Source organism: Poecilia mexicana, unplaced genomic scaffold (genome assembly GCF_051168715.1).
Source record: "Poecilia mexicana isolate PSO_F unplaced genomic scaffold, ASM5116871v1 scaffold_20, whole genome shotgun sequence".
Classification (NCBI taxonomy): domain Eukaryota; kingdom Metazoa; phylum Chordata; class Actinopteri; order Cyprinodontiformes; family Poeciliidae; genus Poecilia; species Poecilia mexicana.
Window position 1 is genome coordinate 6,352,600 of NW_028263389.1, and position 21,952 is coordinate 6,374,551.

Genomic DNA, 21,952 nt, shown 5'->3' on the forward strand with positions numbered 1-21,952 from the left:
TAATGGAGTAATCAGTACATAGTACAGTACTGCCTTACATTTCTGTATTTCTTTGACGTCACTGAGACAGAAAGTAGCTAACTGGGATTGGGAGAAAAGATGGAGTTTCTGACTGGACAGTCACCCGTCGAGACCAATAAAAGAAAAAAAAAAAACTATACTGGTCACCATCAGATTCGTTGGTGCATCTCCAACTTGCAGCAACGTGAAACAACAGCCAAATAATTCTCGATTAAGGCAAGGCATCAACTTGACGGTTTTATGATGACTGTTGTAGTTATTAAATTTGAAGTTATGGAAAGAAAAGCTTGAAACAGTTCACCATGACTCATAAAACGCTGCGTGTAGAAGAATCCACACACACTCACACTTGTGCTTTACCATGTCTTCCAGAGTCTAAATTTACAGCCCCGCATAGGACGCCCCACGGGCAACACATCACGTTGCGATCATCAGTCACATTTAAGATTTAACACCCCGGCAAGCTGTGACCAAAGACATGTCTTGGAAGAGGAGAGAACGTCTGTTCGCCCACAGAAAGGAGGACATGAAACAATACGTAACAGTAACAAGTGCTGAAGAGTGTCAGGTCGGTGCGCGCATGTGCTGAGGAATGTTTTAGGTCAGTGAAGGTGTTGTTGTGTTTGTATCTGGGTGAACAGACTGACACAGACACCCCAGTGGTCCAGAAATCTGCTATCCTACCAAAGCCAAATGACGCAATCCATATGAGCGCTCGAGGACGAGACTCGCCGATAAAAATACACCAATACGTGCGCCTACGAGCGCCCAGACACTGGCAGTTAAGCTGCTTCCTATATACTGCACTGTCTGGTGGAGAAATATGGCTAGAGGCAAACGGCAGCAGCAAACTAATGTATTTACTTTGTTTAAGATGAGAAAATCCAAGACTGCAGCTTCATGCAAATAAAAAGCCTGGTTGCATTTGTGATTGATGGGACACAAAGGCAAACTTAATCGCTTTACATTAACTACCTTAGGAGTGGGGGGGTGGTGGAAGCCCCAGCTGCACAGGAAGTGATGCATTTTCAATTTTGGGCTATTTTGCTGAATTGTGTAGAGTAGATAAGTAGTTAATACCAATGCCGATAACCACCGTGCCGCAGGGAGGGAACGAAACATTCAAACTTCATTAACAGAAAGTTCAAGGAAAAACACTGGAGCACAAAAGTACACTGACCGACTGCCAAGCAATTTCTGGGAAATGGCACAGCAAAAACACACAGCGGGCGAGCGCCTATCATTAAAAATAGCACGCGAGATCTATTAGCCCAGTTATCTGTTTTCGGTAGTTATAATCCAGTCTGAATTAAAGCATCTCCTTTGGTCTAGTGACCTGCAGGACTGCTCCGGCTGCACGCAGGCAAGTGAACTCGCCCACCCTTCCAACCAACACATGCTCGAGACATTAAGAGAAAATCCCCAGAAGCTGGAGGACCCACACGCATTTCAAAGACGCTCGCACACGAGCGCGCCGCTTCACATTAGTCGCTTTCGAACGTTCAGGTGCCACTTCAGAGGCTGAACATGCTGACTGGGAAGACAAGCTGAGACGGAGGTGAAAATGCTGCCATTTCTCACGTGATGCCAACAGCTCTGTGTTGTGTGCCACAAAAGCAAAGTGTTTTTCAGGATTTTTCCAGCTTGTAAAAGTACGGTGCATTTAATAGACATAGCTTTGACAGATATCCCAGCCAAAGCCGTTACAAGTAAATACTCCTATAAATTTGATACTAAAGCCTTGAATAATATATAGATGTGTCTAAAATTTGCACTTTCACTCATTTACTTGTAATTCTTTCTTTTATTAGTTCACTAAAATCCATTGTCAACACCTTTTATGAAGCTTACTACTCACTGTAGGACGGTGTTATGTTGGGTAGCAACACCTGGCTACAAATTTACTTCACTTTGTTATCAAATAATGCATTTTTCATAACTCAGGCATGTCTTATTTTATGTACTGATTTTAAGAGTCTTAAATTTAATAAATACATTTGCAGAAACTCTGGAGTTAAAAATATCACCTGACCATGTTACAAAGTTTCCCCCAGAAAACTGGCTAAGCTCGGTGGTCGGGCGCTAGGGCTGTCGAGTTAAAAAACGTTTAAAGTTAACAGGAAATTTGAAAACATCACTTGATAATTATTTGTCATTGAAAGATTGGAAGATTAACACATGAACAGAAACTAGAAAGCTTTAAAAAATGGAAACATTTAAAAAAATACTTTTAAAAAATGAGCAGTGCTTAGGCTGGTGGGGGAACAAGTGAAGCCTGGTGGCCCGCCAGGCTTGTAATACACTGGGGGAAGCCCTGATGTAACTACCTTTGTGTTTGTTCCTACTTCCATTACAGCTCTAAAACGCCTCAACTCTAAAAATGCCTTGAACTTAGTGATATATTATTATTGTTATTATTATTATTATTATTATTATTATTATTATCTGAGGATTATATGCTTCTTTTTCTATATATCTTATCAACATTTGGGTTAATTGACACTCATGAAACAGGACCGATTATGACTCATGATCAAATGACATTTCTTACATTTCTAGTTCATGTAAACTATATCTACTGGAATTAAATTATTCCGTACTGTATATGATTACTAAAGAAAATTACTTTCAATTTGTCAAAATAGGTACAAAATAATCCACCTGAAGATACAAATCAGTGTGTAGATGCTACAAAAGCTCCTGCAGCAGACAGCTCTCATTTATACCCAGCTGTTTTTTCGATATGGGACTAAAACTGAAAATGTCCAACATAGAGAAAAAAACAAAGTGACCAGGATCAAGACCTTTTCTTCTCAAACAAAACTCATCAGTCAATGTTTTCCTCTCTTTCAGATTCAAAAAGACAACTAACAAAGTCACTTGCTGAAGATTTTATTGTCACCCGATAACTGAAAGGTTTGTCTCAACAGAGCCGACACCTCAGCATCATCTCATTTTGCGTTACGTTTCGCCCATCTGGGACATTTTCATGGAAATGATCTTCAAGATTTACATGGAGAAAGCAATTACCAGCGACTCGCGAGCAAAGTTTACCTGAACCATAAATTCACTCATGCCTTCATCCGAGACAAGATGTGTCAACAGATGGGGGAACAATTTCGCACTCTCTTTGTTGTACAGCAGATTATCTCTGACTAAGCAACTCCGCTCGGTCTCTGGTGAGGACAGAGGCATGACTCAAGCGCTTAATGTTAGTCAGAGCACAGCACTGCACCTGATGCCTCCCTGAGCAGAACCAAGCCGGTGCGATGCTCGGGAGGCTTTGACATGTCTACATTGTGTTCCTTGAGGAATGCTTCATCAGCAAGACAAACAAAAGACAAATCTAGGTGGATCAAATGTGAATAAATCTTAATTGTACAAATAACTTAATTAGTAAAACAGTGAATTATGTTTCTTTTCTGTAAGCAAATGTAGGCTACACATGAACTAATCCAAGGTCTTAAAAAAAGGTATATCAAAATCTGCAAAAGAAAGATGTCTAAAAGTTAAGACATCTTAATCCAGAGAAACGAGTGGAGTGAGTAGTTTTCTTCAGCTGTGTAAACTTGCCCCTCTCCCACCTGTTGCTTTGCTACATTTTAGCACCAAGATGCACAGAGAAATGATCTCGTAGTTTCAAGTCTGTCCTCTCTTGGGAACATGTTGGCAAATTAGCAAAGCGCCAAAAAATGACCTGCGTCCGTCTTCAAACAATACCAGACTGAACGTTTTACTGTAAATTAACTCATTTTATTCTTTTGAGATTTCAATGTCTGCCAACAATGATATGCAGGACTTAGAAATGCAAGCAGACTAAAAGAAAGGGTCTACTCTCTCTATGAATAAATCACATAAAGACTGATGTCTACAGTGACTAACTTTGCCAACTGCTAATACAAGATGCTAATGTCAAACAATGTAAATGATATACTAACAATATTTTACTTTTCTTTCTTTGACGATTAGTAAAACATTTTTAAACAACTACTTGCTCACACTGTGAAATGATCTCCTTTTCTACAAATTAATATCAATGTTCACAGGAGGGCCATAATGTAATGTCGCTTAATCGTAATTGTCAAAGAGAAGTTGGGATTAGCTATCAGTAGGAAGGCACCAATGTTGATATCTGACAATAACATTGTTGTTATGGCTAATATCTAATGTTAAATGATATTATATACAGTATATGTATATCTATGTACTGGTGACCACATGATTCAGTTAAACACCTCATAATCCTGTGCTGCATCACTAACACTGACTGAAGAAATACCACATGGCCAACCAAAACCCTTCCTCCCCCCAAAATGCATAAAATAAATGGTAACAAGATGGAAATAAACAATGGTTGTTACAATCAGTCCAGTTTTACTTATTGGACCAATACCAATATGTTAAAAAAACAGGCTAACATGCAGCCCTTAAAATCTGCATGGGCAGGTCAGAAATCTAATGGGTCCAACTCAACATGAAACAACAACACAAGAATGTCATACTATCCTTTGCAATTTTAGTTGGTTGCTATGCCAACTGAAATCGCAAAAACGAAACCCTAATTTAAATGGAGCATCCACTAGCATTAGTTATTACATCACTTTTTCAAAGTTCTTCAGGGGGGAAACAATTGGATAACCAGCGGCTCATAACGATTCAAAGCACAGACGGACAGAGATATAGTGTTAATTTAAGTGTTAGAAGTTGGTACAAATTACCATTTTATCGCTCCCTGGCAAGCTGCATGTGCTGTAAAATGTAATCCAAGGGAAGAGAAAAGGGAAAAGCAATGAGAGGAGTGTGGCATTCTACATTAATTAGTCCACAAAGCTGTCACTGAAGCTGCCACTCAAAGAGGTAATGTTTTCTAAAAGACAGCAGCCTGGCCAGCGATTACAGGGCAGCGGCAAGATGAACTTAAACCACTCCTATTACTTGGAGGAAATACTCACCTCTGCCTGCATTATTACCCTCTACAACCTGTGTTAGAGGTATGGGAGACAAACACATCTATCCTCGCCGTCATAACAAGTGCAGAAAGCGGCTCCGGTGAAACTAGCTGAGTTTCCGCCGTTTTGTTTTTTTGTTTTGTTTTGTTTTGTTTACAAGCCTCCAGACGGACAGGAGGAAGAGTCATTCCTAACTACCTGAAGCTAAGCTCTGCAAAAATGCATTAAAATAATGAGACAATGGTGTGCGTTAGCATATTGGGGGAAAAAAGTGTCATTCGTATCGAAATGAGAGAGAAATTAGCAAGATTAGCAAGAGGCCCAGATTGGTCAGTGAAGAATATGTTACTTTTTTGATGCATTCCTGGATGAAATGCCACACATTTATTAGAATCAGGAGTGAGGGATTCACAGGTAGATTACCTTTATGCTGGGGTATTATTTACTTAAAGCACCTTATTGTTCTATTAAATTTTAAAGAAAAGCATGCAGATGCTTTACATGTATAGCAAAAAAATCATATTATCATATCCATAATTCCCTAATTGGCTCTGATTCAAGTAGGAAATTATGGTGCATCTCCAATTTTCATGCTCTGATTTTGCCAGATTGTAGCTACGTACATTATTGTTTATTTTTGTGTCATTTTTTTCTTTTTGAGCCAATGTTAAAAATAGTCTTCACACCTGAAATCCCCAAGGTGGCAGAAGATGAACTTTACATGTCCGCTAGTGTGTTGTTGTTTCTCTTTTTGAGATGGGACAGAAAAGAGTAAAAATCAGGGACAGCAAAAAAAAAAAAAAAACACCAACAAGAGAAGGTCCACATATGTGGAAGCTTTGCATCATGCTGTGATGTCAGAAAGCTCAGGGATATCAAACTGTATTTATTCAACACGGCAGCATAAATACTCCGACAAACACGTGCTCAGCGGTTTCTTTACAAGACGCAATCAGTGTCATTCAGTGTCGGGACAGTCTTGCTTGTTCGCTCTCAGAAACACAGCGTTCTCAAATATCTTCCTTTGTTCATATGGAAACACATAGCTCCTTTGTCTCCGATTAGATGCATTATTCACAAGAACGTAAGCACGCTCAAGTAATACGGGGGCTGCACACTGCTTTACTATATGTTTGAGATTTCTAAGTAACAAGTCACAGAATCATGGCCGTGTTCCAGCAAAAGCATTTCAAGGATGCGCAGGCTTGTTGGAGGACAATAAGACTCGAGGAGGATGGCAGCGTAGGAGAAGGGAATGCTCTAAAGCACCACAGCGATGTTAATGTGAAAATTACACCTTTTTATTACATTGTGAATTCTGTTGTGCAGTGGAGAAGTTTGGGTTAAATATCACAGAAAAATACAACTTTTTCTTCTTGAACATAAGACAGAGAAATCTCTGTCAAACAGCAGCTCAGTCCAAAATCGGTTTCCAAGAATTATGAACGACTCTTGTTCCAAATGAAGCCTGAGTCTGTTGCCAAAGAGAGCTGGTTCACAAAGCTTGTGAAATCATGTGGATATGTGACCGCAAAGCTTGAATGACCTTCGGTAAACAACATGCCCGGATGATCTCATTTGGTGTTCAGATGATCGATGAGATGATTAACTCTTAAAAAAGTTGGATGTGAAACGGGCAGATCGGGCTTTCTCCTAAAATCTCATGAAGTGCCCTTTGCCTTAGCCTCCAGAGAGCTCTTTCTGCTGAGCCCATATAGTGGGAGGCTGAAAAAACACAAACATCTGGCATCCATCCAGTTCAAATATTTGCTCCAGTGACCTTTGTGAGATCTTTGCTGATGTTGAAATCGCTAAGTTGTGCCTCTTTCACATGAGGCCGGTCAGAACGGGAGTTTCCATTCTTGAACATGACATGAACCAGAAAGATATCTCAAACTGGACAGGTTTTTGTCTTGAATGATCCTTCTGTAAAGATCAATACCTCTTAGGCTGTATGAATAGTAGGGTTTTATCTTGTACATATGTTGCTGATTTCATCATTCTCTTCCCTTACAGCATGTGGGGGTTGTGCTAGTTCTACTCTAAAGTATGGCAATCTATTTAACCCCCCCCCCAAAAAAAAGAGTGCTGATTGCACCAACTATAACAAATCCTTCTTTATATTTAGCTGACAAAGTTTTAAAAGTGTTGAGCAAAGTACAGTACACCGGTCTCATCATAAGCAGTGATGTATGCGATGATGACAACGTGCAAAGGCAGTGCTGCAGGTTCTGCAGGCGAGCTCATATGTTGCCACTTAAATTTTACATGCGCAGACAATGTCACAGTAGCTCCGTTTTACAGCCTATTGTGCTTCCTTTTCATACAGCTCACTTGTAGCAATTACAGAAAAGCCAAAATGAAAAAAACATCCAGCTGGCTTTTTACAATGCGTTAAGATTGAAACGTGTGACACGAAAGAGACGCTTTCAGTTAAAACAGAGATGCAACAATTCTCCCCTCTTGCTGCTCAAATAAGTCAATGCAGTGATTCATTTATTTGTCTTTTGATTTTTGATGAACAGGAGCAAACATGTAGAAAAGCTCTAGAAGCTCCAGAGTTCTCAGGAGATTCTTGGACATTTCTGCAATTCTGCTTTAAATAGAATAGCACAAGCACAGCAAGCTGGTAATTTGTTCATTCGGCGGTAAACTCAGATCGCCAGCCTGCAGCCTGCTGCTTTACAGACATGTCACTTGTCGTTTGTAGTTTTAAAACAGCCTTACTTTACAGAAGTGATGGGTGGGGCTCGTTGCGTTTCACAACACTACTGTTTGTGTTTGTGGCAACAACAAAATACTTCCAAACACCCAAAATCTTCTTGTCTTCCTTGTAAAAGATGAAAAAAAATGCTGCCTTCTTTCAGCCAGCTGAGTGTCAATGTGCAGGAGGGCAAGCAGTTAGAAAAAAAACTCCCATCACTTTGTCTGGCATATTGTTAGAAGGTAAACTATTGGAAGGTAAGGGATGTAACTTTCTGTAGCCTCTTGTACCTTGATATGGATAACTGAAACGTGCCTGCTTTCACACTGATGTACACTAAAGAGATAAATCTGGTGATTACATCATATACAAATGAAAAATACATCACAACAAAGAAAGGATACAACAGAAAATATTAATTAGTTAGCATCAAATTATAACTTTCTAAATCCTTGGCATACCTAAATACCTGGAACCTATCACTACCTTGTCTAGTAAAAGATGCCATGTTTAACCTGTGGTGTTTACATGGGTTGCTTTATTTCATTTTATCTCGTGCACATGAGGGACATTATGTATTAATGAACATGTTGAACAACAAACGCAACAGCAGCCAAGGTTTCTCTTAGCCTTTTTTCTATCGTTTATTTTCTTCTTTTTTTTAATGCCTATACACATAGAGGGCGAATTGATAAAGTAGAGCGACAAACCAGTTGGGCTTTTCACAAAGACGCAATTGTTGTTATTGTGGGAACAGGAGCTTACACTCTGCCTGTAATACTTTTTCGCATGGTGTTATTATAGGCATAATACAGCCGCACAAAGGAGCAGGCGCTTTTCTTCGTAGGTAGAATTGTGTTTTTTTTTTTGTTTGTTTGTTTGTTTGTTTTGTTTTTTTTAACAGATACCGGTCCAGTTCTTACCTCCACGCTGAACGGCTGCTCCTCTCCGTTCACGGCACATAAAATCCACAGCAACAACTGCAAGCATAACGTCCCCATACAGCGGCTATTAAGACATCTCCTGCTGCGGAGAGCCAATAAAACCATAGTGAAGCCCGTCGTTGTTGTTGTAGCTCTCTGTCCGTGCTCAGCTTTATTCAGTCTATGCACACACACGCGCGCGCGGCAGCAAATCCTAGACGTTTAGCAGCAACATCGCGGGTGTCTCCTTGCTTTTCTTCTCTTAGCGGGGCTGAAATTAAAGCTGGACGAGATGTTTGAGATGAGAGAGAGAGGGAGAGAGAGAGAGAGACGGGAGAAAAAGCGGATGCGTGCGGCGCGCTCTCCTCCTCCTCTTCCTCGGCCGCGTTTCTTTCTTTTTTTTTTTCTTCTTTTTTTTCAGGGAGGAGGTTTTCCCCCGGGGAAGCGGTCGCCTGTCAGCAGCCTCCCGGTGCAGCGGTCCCCGGGTCGGTCCTCCGTTGTTCCAGGCGGACGCGTCCAGCTCGTTCTCTGTAAGCGCGCGGCATATCTGCCCGTTTTCAACTGCGAGTCCAATCGATTGCGCATGTGCGCACTGGCACCAAGCAACCCCTCCCTCTCCATCCCTTCTCCATCCCGAGTCTCCAATAAAAGCAACTCGCATCCCGGCAGCTCTCTTTGCCATGTTTGACACAAACTGAACAGTTGCAGCCTTTTTTTTTTTTCTTTTTTTTCCATTTTCTACTGTACTCCATTTGATTGTAAACACTTATATAACCTCACAATGCTTAGTGGAGCTCCGATTTGTGTCTTTTTCTCCAGATGACAAGAACCATTGTTATAATTGTTGTACTAACAAAATAATTACACAAATAAAACACTGCTATTATTTAAAAATGCACAAAAAATATACTTATTCTTTACTGCACATATAACGAGGTATGTAAAACTCTACAGTGGATCCTAAGAAATAATTGTTGCTGTCCCTTTAAAAAAAACCCATGAACTTAAAAATATTTTTAACAGATTTGGATTTTCTTTAAATTGTCTAAAGTTATATTAAGCTTATGTAAAAGAAAAGATAATAATACATGCGTCATTGCTTCTGTTTGGAGCAAATTTGAAATAAATTCTTCGCACAGCCAGTAGAGGGCGATGACAGGACCGATCCTATTTAAGATCACATTATTCAGCAGAACTGTTAGAAGATGCTGATACTTACAGTCAAGGAAAATTAAGCAAGCTGACCTGATGTTATAGCAGGAAGAATAGTGTTCAGCCCCACTTTGTAATAAAAATCCTCCTCCGGTTTGACTAATCTTTTAATGAACGTAAAGTTTTTTGGGGTTTTTTAAACAATTCTGGATATTATGCAGGTTCACTTCAATAAATTGGAATGTGTTAATGTATTTAGTGAGAGTGCATTCAAAATCTTTAGTCATTTTATATAGGTTCATTTTACACAGACTGAAATTTTTCAAGAGCTTAATTTCAGGAATTTTAAGCAAATGAAAAGTTTAAAAATAGTTTCTCAGACATTTTGAAAAACACAGTCGACCAATTTTTAATGTAGAGATATTGTGCAATGTGCTAAGTACTGTTATCATGAGGAAGACTGTCCATTTGACAACTGTCTGCCACTGTGTGGAGTGGTATATCAAAGCATATTGATGGAAAGTTTAGAGGAAGAAAAAAGTGTAGCAAAAGGCTCAGTGGCAACTGAGATTAAAGGAGCTTTTAGAGAGGAAGGAAATCATATTGATTAGTTTGGCTGAGATTCACAAGGTGTAAATATTAGCTGGAGTCAATACATCAAGAGCAAAAACACCCACAGATGTAGTGCATGGGTGTTAAGCAAAATACATCCCAGTGTATGCAGAACTAGATCCATAAAATAAATTAACTTTTCAAAAGTATTCTAATGTACTGAGATGCACCTTTAACTAATCTTCTGACAGTTTTGGATATTATATGATGCACAACCTTAATGTCATGTAATTAAGGACTTTCTTTCACTCGTACAGTTCAGTTTAAAGTTTGTCAGATTTAGTTTCGTTTCCTCTGGGAATAGCAAAAAGCTGAATGTGACGAGCCAGATCAAGGTTTTTCTGTTTAGCCTAACTCCAAGGGAGGATCTGGTAAACGGCTGTGTCATTGTGTGTCAGAACAAAAACTCAGACGGACTCCAAAATACACACATCCCCTCCCATCTTCCTCCGAGGAGTTTTCTCTTTCGCAGCTGAACTGAAATTTCTACATTTTGGCTGCAGTTCACGTGCCTTGCAAAAAGTCTTCTTTTTTTCTTTTCAGTGTTTTATCATATTAAAACCACAAACCTGAAAGCTCTCAAATATACATATATGCTTAGTTAAAATCCATTATCTTTTGGCTCTGAACCTCCGCCATAGTCTCAAATCTTTTGCCGCCTCCAACAGCTTTTCTTCCAGGATTACCAGTTATTTGGCTTGATGCTGCCAGCGCCGTGCTTCAGCATGAGCAAGATGTGTTGAGGGTGGCGTACTGTGTTAGGTTCTCACGTTTTGCATTTTGCATGTAGGCAAAAACACTTACAGCCGTCCTGTTACTAGATTCTCCCACCTAAGCTGTGCTCTCCTTGTCTCTCCTCGTCCGTTTTCGTGGACGGCCATGTTTGATCAGTCGTCTCTTCAGATGACTGACCAAACAGCGCTGTGTGAGGTTTTTTGATGTTAAATAAAGCTTTATAACCTTGCCAAGCTTTAAACCTCTCCACAAACAAGTTTATCCTTGTCTGCTGTGTGTCCTTAAAGGTGCGGCTGGTTCGCCAAAGTTCTCCAACACACCTCAAAGGGTTTTCACAGGACATCTGGATTTATAATATAAGATCAAAGCCAGGCTAAGAAAATGCTAAAAATGAAATTTTTAGAAAACAATCGGCTATGAGAATAAATTAATAATGTTACAAGAATAAAGTCATGGCGTTATGAGAATAAAGTAAAAATTATCCAAGAATAAAGTTCTAGTGTTATGTGAATAAAGTCATAATTTTATTACTTTATTCTGATAACATTACCACTTTGTATGATAATGTATCAATTTCTCAACAAAATTTAAAATAAATGCTGAATGTTGTTGGTAAAAAATAATTCTGTCAAAATTAATATCTCTATAAAGATAATACTCAAACAAAAGATGCTTTTTTTTCCTTTTGTAAAACACTTGCAACGCACAGTCCCAGTGAAAAAGATGCAAACCTTTGTAATATGCAGGAATTTAAGAGTGAAATTGACATAAAACTAATAACATTGATAAAAAAACAACAACAAAAAAACAAGTGTTTGAGTAAATTTAAATATATATATTTTTAAATTGTACATACAGGTTCACACCTCTACAGATCCAAAGTACACCTCACCAACAAGTTCCCTGAAGCCTTCAGCAAAGGTCTAGGCATAATTATGACGAGATATTTGCCCATAAATCTTCCAAGGTTGGCAGTGTTTTATTTTAATTCACTGTTTCATTCCACAGACTTTGCTTTTAAGCTTCATCCTCAATTTACAGTAGTAATAAGATTGCATGATCTGTAATTGCGTTTCTTATTTAATGGAAACACGACTGTGAAATTGTGTTTTTATTTTTACATTAGTGGAATATCGACAAAGATTAGCGCACAATAAGCAATGGAAACACTACAGCTACTGTGGCCACTAAAGCATAAAGGACGTGTTTGTGTTCCGACTTTAACAGCGAAAGTTGTACTCAACACCCATTATTTGTTGACGCCTCCTAAAGTGCTGAATATCCTATTTATAACAGAGGGCAATGAGGGAAAACAGAGATCGCTGATATATCTCATCAGTGCACGCAGCAGAGCATAAATTAATGAGACAATTTATTACCAAGGAGATGATGATAATGTGTCCCTGTCACTCAGATCAGCGGCTTCTCTCGTGCGAAGGGTCTTCCTGTACTAATAACGGAGTTGCAGGGGGTGCAAGACTCAGCTTAAGTGTAAAACTTTCAGCCTAAAGAGGCATTTTCAAGCTTATGAATGAACTCGTTCTGGCCTCGATTAGCCTCATCTGTTTTTGCGGTTAATGTTCAATTTACGAATAATAACCACGTTATTACAGTAACATTTTCCAAAAAATAATTAATGAATCTAATATTTAATTATTTCAACTGTACTATAAGTTGTGCAGAAGCTTAAGGCAACGTCTGCCATGTAACTCCAGAAACGGAGGGTGTCTTGTAGGCTTGCAGCCTTCACTACCCAGTAATGCTGTTCACTTTCAAAGAAATGTGGCCATGCAGAAACGGTGAGTTACTGACCAGTTATGAGGAAAATCCACATTTTAAAGAACTACAAACACGTGCCTAATATTCAGCTTTGTAAAATAATGCTAATTACATTCCTTGCTAGTCTCTATAGCGCCTTACAGCAAGCAGTATGAGTTATTGTCATTGTTTTATCATACTGTATATTTATTGCAAAAAAAAAAAAAAAATCATCAGGAATAAAAACCATCACAAATAATCTCCAGATGTATTGAACTGCTTTTCTAACTTCCTGTATCGACTGTGCTGTAAAATATGAGCAGAAGATACTATGTTTTTGCCTTCAGCAGAACACAATGATAGAATGTTAATCAATAATAAATTGATTTTTATCATGGTGGATTTTAATCACCAACAATATAGTAGCAATAATTTAAATTACTGAAAATATGACAAAAAACAACAACAATAAAAGAGGATAAATCTTAAATAAAACCTGCACTTCTAAAACAGTATAGTTTTGGGATGTTAAATTGCTACTTTCCTCAAATTTGAAACTATTTACTTAGAGCCTCCGAGCAGAAACAGGAACCAGAAACTTTTCCAATAGATGACTTGAAGAAAATGTGTAATATTATTATTTGAGTATTTTTTTCTTCTTCGCTGGTTGTTTATGTCAGTAAAGAATCCTCTGTCCCCGGAAACAAGGCAGAGGAACAGCAAAAGTCAGACATTCAGAAGAGAAAACAGTCTTTTCAGCTGCTTCCTTTCACATATTTCAGGAAAAACTTCAATAAAGGATTAAAATGTTGTAAAAATCAATAGCGTCAAACTCAGTTGTTTTTTTTTCGCGGTTTTGTGTGTCTTCAAACACCTGTAAATCTTAATTTTAAATGGTTTGTCAGGTTTGCTTTTATTAATATTTTGTGTAAAATCTGCTTCATGTGAACTCACACTGAAGATGCGCAGTCAAAATCTCTGCAAAACAGGAAAGAATGCAAAGAGATCATTTATACCTACTGTAATTTGCATTAACAATGAAATTGAAGGTATGTTCTTCATCTGTATTTGTGGGACATAACTCCACTTTCCAATAGTCATTTATTTACAAGCTAAATAAACCTAATTCTTTAAAAATAACTTTTACTTCCCTCCCCGTTTCTCTTCCTATAACAACGTTCTTCTGTCGCTCTGTAATCCTGAGTACAACGCTTTATTTTTTTAACAGTTCTGACCCATTCCACGCTGTCCTTCCACTCATGTGGAGATTTTGCCAGGACTCTCGAAAGCCTCTCCCTGCAAAGCGCGGCTCCATCTCTTCACGGCTGCATCTGCTCCCAGTCAGACGTCGCTCATCACCTGGCAGCATAAACCCAAATCGTTCCGTCTGTTTCCCTCTCTCCAGGAGCAAAGAGATTAGCGGAAAAGATATGATGAGGAGAGGCCTGCAATCTGCCGAGGATGAATTGCTCCTATTTTAAAATCAAGAGCTCCAGAGATGGAATGAATAAGGCGTGGTGTCCTGGAGATGAACAAGTCGGTCTCATTTCTGATTCGGCTGGACATTTAGAAAGAAATCTGAAAGAAAAAAAATCATAAATGTCCAGGTATTTTGTTGGGATTTTATGAGATGGAACCAGCACAAAGTAGTGAAATGGTAAAAAAAAAAAAAAAAGAAATAATTTGCAGTGTTAACATTTCTGCATCAGCTCTGCAGATCTAGAGACTAAAATTGCTGCCTATTCTTCAACGCACAGAAGTTCAAATCCAAGAGATTGGACGGAGCATGTCTATGAACATTAATGGTCAAGTTTTGCCACCAGGTTCCCAATTGGACTTATGTCTGAGCTTTGACTAGGACTATTCTGCTGTTGTCTGCCTGTAAGATGAACATTAGATGGGCATGTAATCTGAAGTTGTTTTTTATTTACCTTCAAAACTTGTTCACTATCTTTTCCCTGACATGTTTATTGGTCTTCATCATGGTGTCTTTTTGGCTTTTACAGAAAAGCTCAGGTGGACTGCCTTCACTAATTTACTTCTCAAGGAAAACAGTTGCACTAAGTGAGTATTACAGCAAACAGGGCTGAATCCATGGAAAAGAAATAACACATAAAATACTGATTCTTTCCCTTTTCTTGTGTGTGTGAGAGAATCCTTTCTTAGGAGGCTTTGTTTCCTGTATTACTCCTGTGTCTGGGTGGGATCAGGAGCAGATTGCATTTCCTCTCCAGATGTTGCTTTGAATTCGGCTCAGAGCGACAGCGCAGGCTGAACAGGACGCAGTGAGAAGCAGTCTTTTTTCAACAAGGCCAAAGACTGATTGATGTTTAATCAGCCGGATGAGCCCCAACCAAACAGGTCAAAAAGCTCAAGAAAAGAGCTTCATATTCCAACAAGTATTTTCCACAGTTGGACGCTTATTTGGCTCTAAATCCCTAGTCGATGAAGAGTGGCTTAAGTTTACATGTAATTTTTTTTCTCTCTCTCTCTCTTTTTCTTTCTTTCTCCCTCTATTGTTTGAAATGAATCAGGAAGTCTAATTTGGCTTTTAAATGAAAATTTCTGAGTCCACATTTAGTCATGCAGTTCAAAAATAGATGGAGACGTTATGTTTTGTTTCCCAGCTTGTACAGTAGCCGCCTCCTACATATCAGAAACAGCCTTGCCAAAAAACTGTGCAAAGAAGAAGAAAAAGAAGTAGAAGTAGAAGTAGAAGAAGAAGAAGAAGAAGAAGAAGAAGAAGAAGAAACCCCCGCTGTGTTTTTCACCAGCATGCATCCCAACTTGAGGAACACATTCTTAAAAATCCGGCTTTGCTGTCCGAAATCCTTCATTCTGTCATTTTCAATCACGCCTTGGCTGAGCTCTGAGGACCGAATGACACAGGAAATCCACACATCTGGGGTCCCTGGCTCCGACCACCCACCCATCAGTGATGTAATTGCGCTTGCTTCCTGGACGTTTTAACACAAGGCAGAGAGGCTGCTCTCTATTAACCCAGCCATAATACCCTGCCATGTGAAGCTGTGCGCCGGCTTGTTTAAACCTTAGGCGCACACACACACACACACACATACACACACACACACACGCACACACACACGCACAAAATGGGGGCCTGTTTTGTATTAAAACGGCCTGATTACATCCCACACATTGCCATCATTGGAAAAAGAAGGAATATTTACATAATGTGCTCGACTTTACACCCGCCTGGAATGAGAGGGGGGGTCTCTCAGTTGTGGGTTTATGAAAAAAAAAAAAAATTAACCAACTTGCAAAACACGACTCTATATACTGCGACTCAGAACAGAAAGAAATTAATGAGACGAAGCAGCTCGGTTAGTAGAGCGGGTGGTGGATTTTGTTCCTAAATTAGCCGGGGTATGCATGTGGATGACAATGGATTTCTTCGGCTTTGAAAACAGGCTGGAAGTCTTTAAAAAATATATTACACATAGAGCTTAAAAGAAAGCTGCAGCTGTAATAATCAAAGCATCTAACTGGCGTCTTTGAATGTTTTTATTTTTAACATAATAAAAAAAAAGTTCATTTCTTTTTCTTTCTTTTCCCAGTAGCAAAGCTCATAATGAATCATCTAGGAAAATCTTTAGAAATGTTTAAAAGTAATCCACCCCCAAACTAGGAATATAGCAGATTCTACAGTGATACCAGAGATACTTAAGACATTTACTTACCACCTATTTCTTATGTGAAAGAGCTGGAAGCCTGCTATCCTGTCTATGTTTGAGACTCTTATTTTGAAGCAAGACAGGAAGTAGAATTCCTTCCTGTAGATTTTTGTTGTGTTGACAGTTTGTTGTGTTATATTGCTTGTGGGATTGACTGACAACATTCAGTTAAAAGAGGCATTAAAAAGCCCTCCAGGTTGTCAATCATGCCTGTGTACGCGCTGCTCAAGGTACTAATGGCGAAGAAGCAAATTACTGTTACAGGAAAACTGTTTGTCTGCCGTCTTTGGTAGCTATGCTAACTAGCCTGAGCATTTCAGGCTCTGCAGTGGGGAAGAAGTTGCAACATAGCATACAGCAAAGGGCAAGGTATGAGGAGCATTTACACAAGCATGATAGACTCTGCTAAGACCCTCCTCCTGGCTCTGATTGGCTGTTTCTGATGGAGCTGTGTGTTTCTGCAGATTGCCCTGGAAGAGCTACAGTTTTTGGTAGCGTCACAGTGAAAATAACACACCTTTCATCCTCATACACGCATAGTATTCAAACCAGGAGCATATCAGAAGTGACACAAAAGTTCATTTAATGTCTCAAGATTTGATACATGTAACACATTGTTTTTCTTAATATACTGCCATACATGGTAAGATAAGAAGTATGACAGAAAATGTATCGTTTTTTTCAGATGTATCCATTTGAAAACGGTACAAATCCCTGCTTCTCTATTTAGAAACTTCATCATCAGTCTCATAATCGTCACAGCAGAGCAAGAATTTAAGTTAGCAGAATTCGAGAACGTCTTTCCGAGTTTCCTTCCGTTTTAAATCCCGTCATCCCTCCTTAAATGTCTCTTTCATAAAACTTTCACATTAGACCTCTCCTTAGAAAATTATGACTGATCTAAAGCTCAGGAATTACTTCCAATCATTCTTTCTTCTGAAGTCTTGAGAGAAGTCATAAATCTACAGAGATCGTAAGTTAATCATGTTTCTTCCTCCTGGGCTTAACACACTGTCAGACTCGCAGTTGTCTCGTCCTGCCAACGCTTAATAGACAGGCAGAGCACCGAGTTAATTCAGGGGATCATGTCCTGTGCTTAGACGTGGTTTAATTTATTTTAATTTTTCGATTAAGTCACATTATAAATTTCTGGTTCTGAAAAGGCTAAATATCACAATTCTCCGACTGCTGCAAAGCAATTTGAAGGAAAAATGCTTGAACATTAAATATCCATTTTATCGCTTTTAGTATTTTTGTATGCAGACACGTTAGAAATGAGGCCAGATTCATGTTTCTTTTTTTCTCTTTCCTACCCTCTCACCAGGTTGAAATTTCAAAAACTTGAGTGTCCTGTAAAATGTTGTCAATCTGACAGATTTTTAATAACGTGTATCAGCCGGTATATCGAGCTTAGATGGTTCGTGTAATAGCTCCTCGGAGAGACCTCTCATAAGCCTGGAAACTGTAAGCTTCAAAGACGGAACAGGGGGGAAGTAATTCACCACACTCGCACACAAACAACTTCAGGGGAGATTTTCCCTCTGATTGGACGTGGTTACAGTATCACAGAAAACTAGACTCCCCCCCCACCACTCCCCACTCTGCACCGAAAATGTTCTGAACGTTTCCTGTAGGGAGCTAACAGTTCTACGCTGCGCGGTGCAACCACCCCTTCGCTTTTAAACCTGTAACTGATCCGCAACACGGAATTGGGTCAGTTTGTGCTTCTGGCAAACGCTCTCTTTCTCTGGCTAAGAGATCAGGCAGGAGTTTATTCCTTTTTAGGCTTGGGCTCGTGGGACTACAGCAGATCGTAACAGAACTGTCAATAATTTCAGTGGGAGAGGAAGTGCAACACCAAAAGAGGGAATAGCCACCCGCTCTCCTGTTTAAGGTTAAAGCTCCAGTATGTGACGATTACAAATAAAACATATTTGAAAAATATTTCAAGTGTGACAATGTCATTGCTGTATAATACGTGATAAATAATCTGTGGAGAAAAAAAAGAAGAAACTCCTCTGCCTTTGTCCAACGTTAACTACAGAAATACACAGCTCAGTCAGAAACAACCAATCGCAGCCAGCGGGAGGGTCTTAGCGCTGCCAATCATTCTTGTGTACACCGCACGCACCCTCACCCTTTTGAATGCTACGCTACGGCAGAGCCTGCAGAGAATGCTCAAAGCATGACTGACAATGTTAAGACCCTCCTCCTGGCTCTGATTGGTTATTTCTTCAGACAGTAATAGCAGCAGGAGCTTAATTTTTCCCCCCCAGATTATTTGTCTCATACTGTTAGGACATAGTGCTAGTTCAACAAATATGTAAAAAATATATTTAATTACATATGCCAGCTTTAAGATAATAGCTTCCATACTGAGAGTTTTGTTTCCAATAAAATCTTTGATTTATCTTCCCAAGTTATAGCAATGAGCTGAGTGGGTTAATTTCTGAGATTTGTGCTATTATCTTTTACTAAGAGTGTAAACTATTCCTGCTACCCACAGCTGGGGCAGCTGCAATCCGATCCAAAAAAAAAAGAAAAAAAAAACAATAAAAAAAAGATAGCATGTATTTGTCACTGAACTGAAGCGGCACACCAAAAGACCTAAAACCCAGAAAACATCCAAACATTTTTTGTGGACCATCATTTACATTAAGGCTGCAGGATTTGGTGTTTCAACACGGATTATGTTCGGGTGGAGTGTTAAACGGAAGCAGAAAGGATCGTTCAGCAGAGAGAGAGTGTGGAGCCGCTGCAGCAAGGTGAGCAATACCCTCAGCACTCTACTGTGAGCCATTATAATTGATTATCGTTTCCAGAAACAGTTATTACGCCGGTCCTCGCTGATTGCTGAACTGGTTCTTGGCTCTAGGCAACGCGTCGTCTTCCTCTGAACCAATTGGAAGAGCCGCCTGCAGTCCGGAAAAGTGGGTTACCCAAAACCGGTCCACAGGACAAAAAAAAAAAAAAAAAAGAAAAAAAAAGAGCATGAATTAATTCTGTGATTCACTAGATGAGTTTTATTCTTATTCTAAGAGCGACTTCGGTAACCCGGCTGTCGGCTCAGATTAGATCTCTGTGTGAATCGGCTGAACAGCGAACACCTTGAGTGTCTCGATTATTGCTGACGCTCGGGGCCAGTCAGCCACCCAAATGATTTTTCAAATGTATCTGAATTGTAGCCCAGGTTCATAAAGTGTGAAGCAGAACAAGACTTCACAGACTCAAAGTTTCTTTTTTTTCCTCTCTCTCTCTCTCTCTCTCTCTCTCCCCCTCTCTCTCTCCCTTTCTTCCTTTGTCACTTCAGTTCAAATGTTGGAGGGGAAAATGCGCTGTAGAGAAACTAAAGTCATTTTGAACTAACCTCAGGTCAGACTCTGGCCTGCTTCAATTCAAATTTATAGATTGAAAAGTACAGAAAGAAAAGTTAAGTGTCTCACTGTGCATAACATATTGAAAGGAAATGTGTTTTTAATATTTGTCGGTTATAATTGTGCAAAGATGAAATCCATAAAAAATGTCTTAGAAATATTTAAAAATATATATTTTCCATACACACTTTTTTGCTTGATTGCTTTGTGATTGATTCAGTAAACAAGCTTTAGGTTTTCTAGGTTGTTTGCAAATTAAAGGTTTCTAGTTGCTTGCACAAAAACATTAGAATTTTTCCATAATGTGAATGTATAATCATATACATTTTGTGTATAAAACCCATATTATTACATACGTTGCCCATGTAAAAATCTTTGGATGGCATTTCTTGAATATTAATCACTCAGCTATTCTCATGCAACATTGATACCAATTTATAGCCTACATAGTCTTTTTTTTTTAACCCCTTAACTCGTAAGTGAGTTCCTGTGATCACATCTCATCTCATTTGATGTCAATTGTAGACCATAAAGACAAAAAGCAAAAAAGTAATTTGTCTTTTCTTTGTCCTGTTTTTACTGTCTGGAAATGTTAAGGAACTCTTGGTTGCCTGGCACATTCATTTATTTTTTTTCTTCTTATCAACGTCCAGATACAACATCTTCCTGCCTCAGCGTTAAAATGGTGAGGCTCTCAAGCTATCGCTTTTCACCAGGCGTATAAAAATGTAAATGTGCGAAACCGCAACAAACCAAATGAGTTCAGGGCCGGGAACAATCATGTGCCACAGGAAAAACCCGTTAGCCCGCAGACGCTTCTCAGTCGAGCGATCAAGATAAAATAAAGGTGTTATGACAGTAGAGGCCTTTTAAAATGTTAATTGTAAGCAAAAAGCCCAGGGCCGTCGTTGGCAAATTGGCTTCATCAGCCGAGAAGCACTTTGGAAGAAGGCTATGTTGCAGATGTTAAGTGGATATAAATTGAAGTCAGGAGGACATTTTCATTTTAAATGTTGTAGGAAATCTGTCTGTTATTAAGCTGGGGGTAGCATACTGATGGGGACACGTTACGTTTCACTGAGCCGTGGATACAAGAACGAGTTTCAAACCATTCTTGCACCGTCCCTGGCGGTGCGGGGAAAGGATGGAAGACTTTCAGGACTGCTTGACTCCGGCTCACGTGATCTCATTTAAACATTTTTGTGAGAGGCTAATAAATTATGTATCCGTAAATTGCATCAGAGGGCAACTGCACTTCATCTATTGTTTATTTCTTGTCTCACCCCGTTGTATTTAATGTAAACTCCTTACGCATGCATGGTATCGTGATCATTTTTGAAAGAAGAGAGCTGAAAATGTGCTGTCGCTATGTCTTCCAACAGGATGATAATCTAAAACAAAATCAGCACAGAAAAGGTTCAACAATCAATATTGCTTGATGGAAATTTCAGCACCTAGACCTAAATCCAATAGAGAAAAGGCATTGCAAGCTGAAGGGAACTCTATATTCTCCCACCTTCTGTAAGGCTATAGGAGACTTGAGTGCTGTACTATTAGCAAAATGTAGTTGTTACCAACAAGTAGTGCAATTTTGCTAAAAACTACTATTTCTTATCTCTGGATTTCCCTCAGTAAAATTTCACTAACATGATCTTTGTGAGATCTGTGGAGCCGTAATAAAAGACAAATTCATTTTAAGACTCTTTAGACGTCTTTGCCAGGGTAGCCGATAAATGTGGCCAGCGCTATAAAACACTAATAAATAATACAGTACACCATTCAATTCCCAGCTCTCCACGAGTTTGTCAAATTTGTGACAAGTGAGCCGTAGATCAAAATGAATGCTAAGACACTTCGCCGACTTCCACAGTGATCAGCGGAAATTTCAACAAAACAGGGGACAAACGGACAGAGTGTGTGTGTGTGTGTGTGTGTGTGTGTCGCTGCACCCAGGTCCTTGTCCAACACCATCCTGGCAGCTTCGCCGATGAGACATGTCTTTCCTGGCAGGGCCCCGGCCCCCCTACAC

General features: G+C 39.3%; 1 protein-coding gene and 1 long non-coding RNA gene across 2 annotated transcripts in view; both read right to left on the reverse strand.

Moving 5' to 3' along the window:
* The window catches only part of mmp16a (matrix metallopeptidase 16a (membrane-inserted)), a 75,397-nt gene extending 65,823 nt beyond the window's left edge, over nucleotides 1–9,574 (reverse strand). Inside the window, exon 1 of the mRNA XM_088001578.1 lies at nucleotides 8,598–9,574. Within this exon, the coding sequence (XP_087857704.1) occupies nucleotides 8,598–8,723 (126 nt within the window). The 5' untranslated portion in view covers nucleotides 8,724–9,574. The remainder of the gene's footprint in view (nucleotides 1–8,597) is intronic.
* A 3,468-nt stretch (nucleotides 9,575–13,042) lies between these two features.
* The window catches only part of LOC106903875 (uncharacterized), a 50,225-nt gene continuing 41,315 nt past the window's right edge, over nucleotides 13,043–21,952 (reverse strand). Inside the window, exon 3 of the long non-coding RNA XR_001414772.2 lies at nucleotides 13,043–14,432. This is a non-coding gene — a long non-coding RNA (uncharacterized LOC106903875). The remainder of the gene's footprint in view (nucleotides 14,433–21,952) is intronic.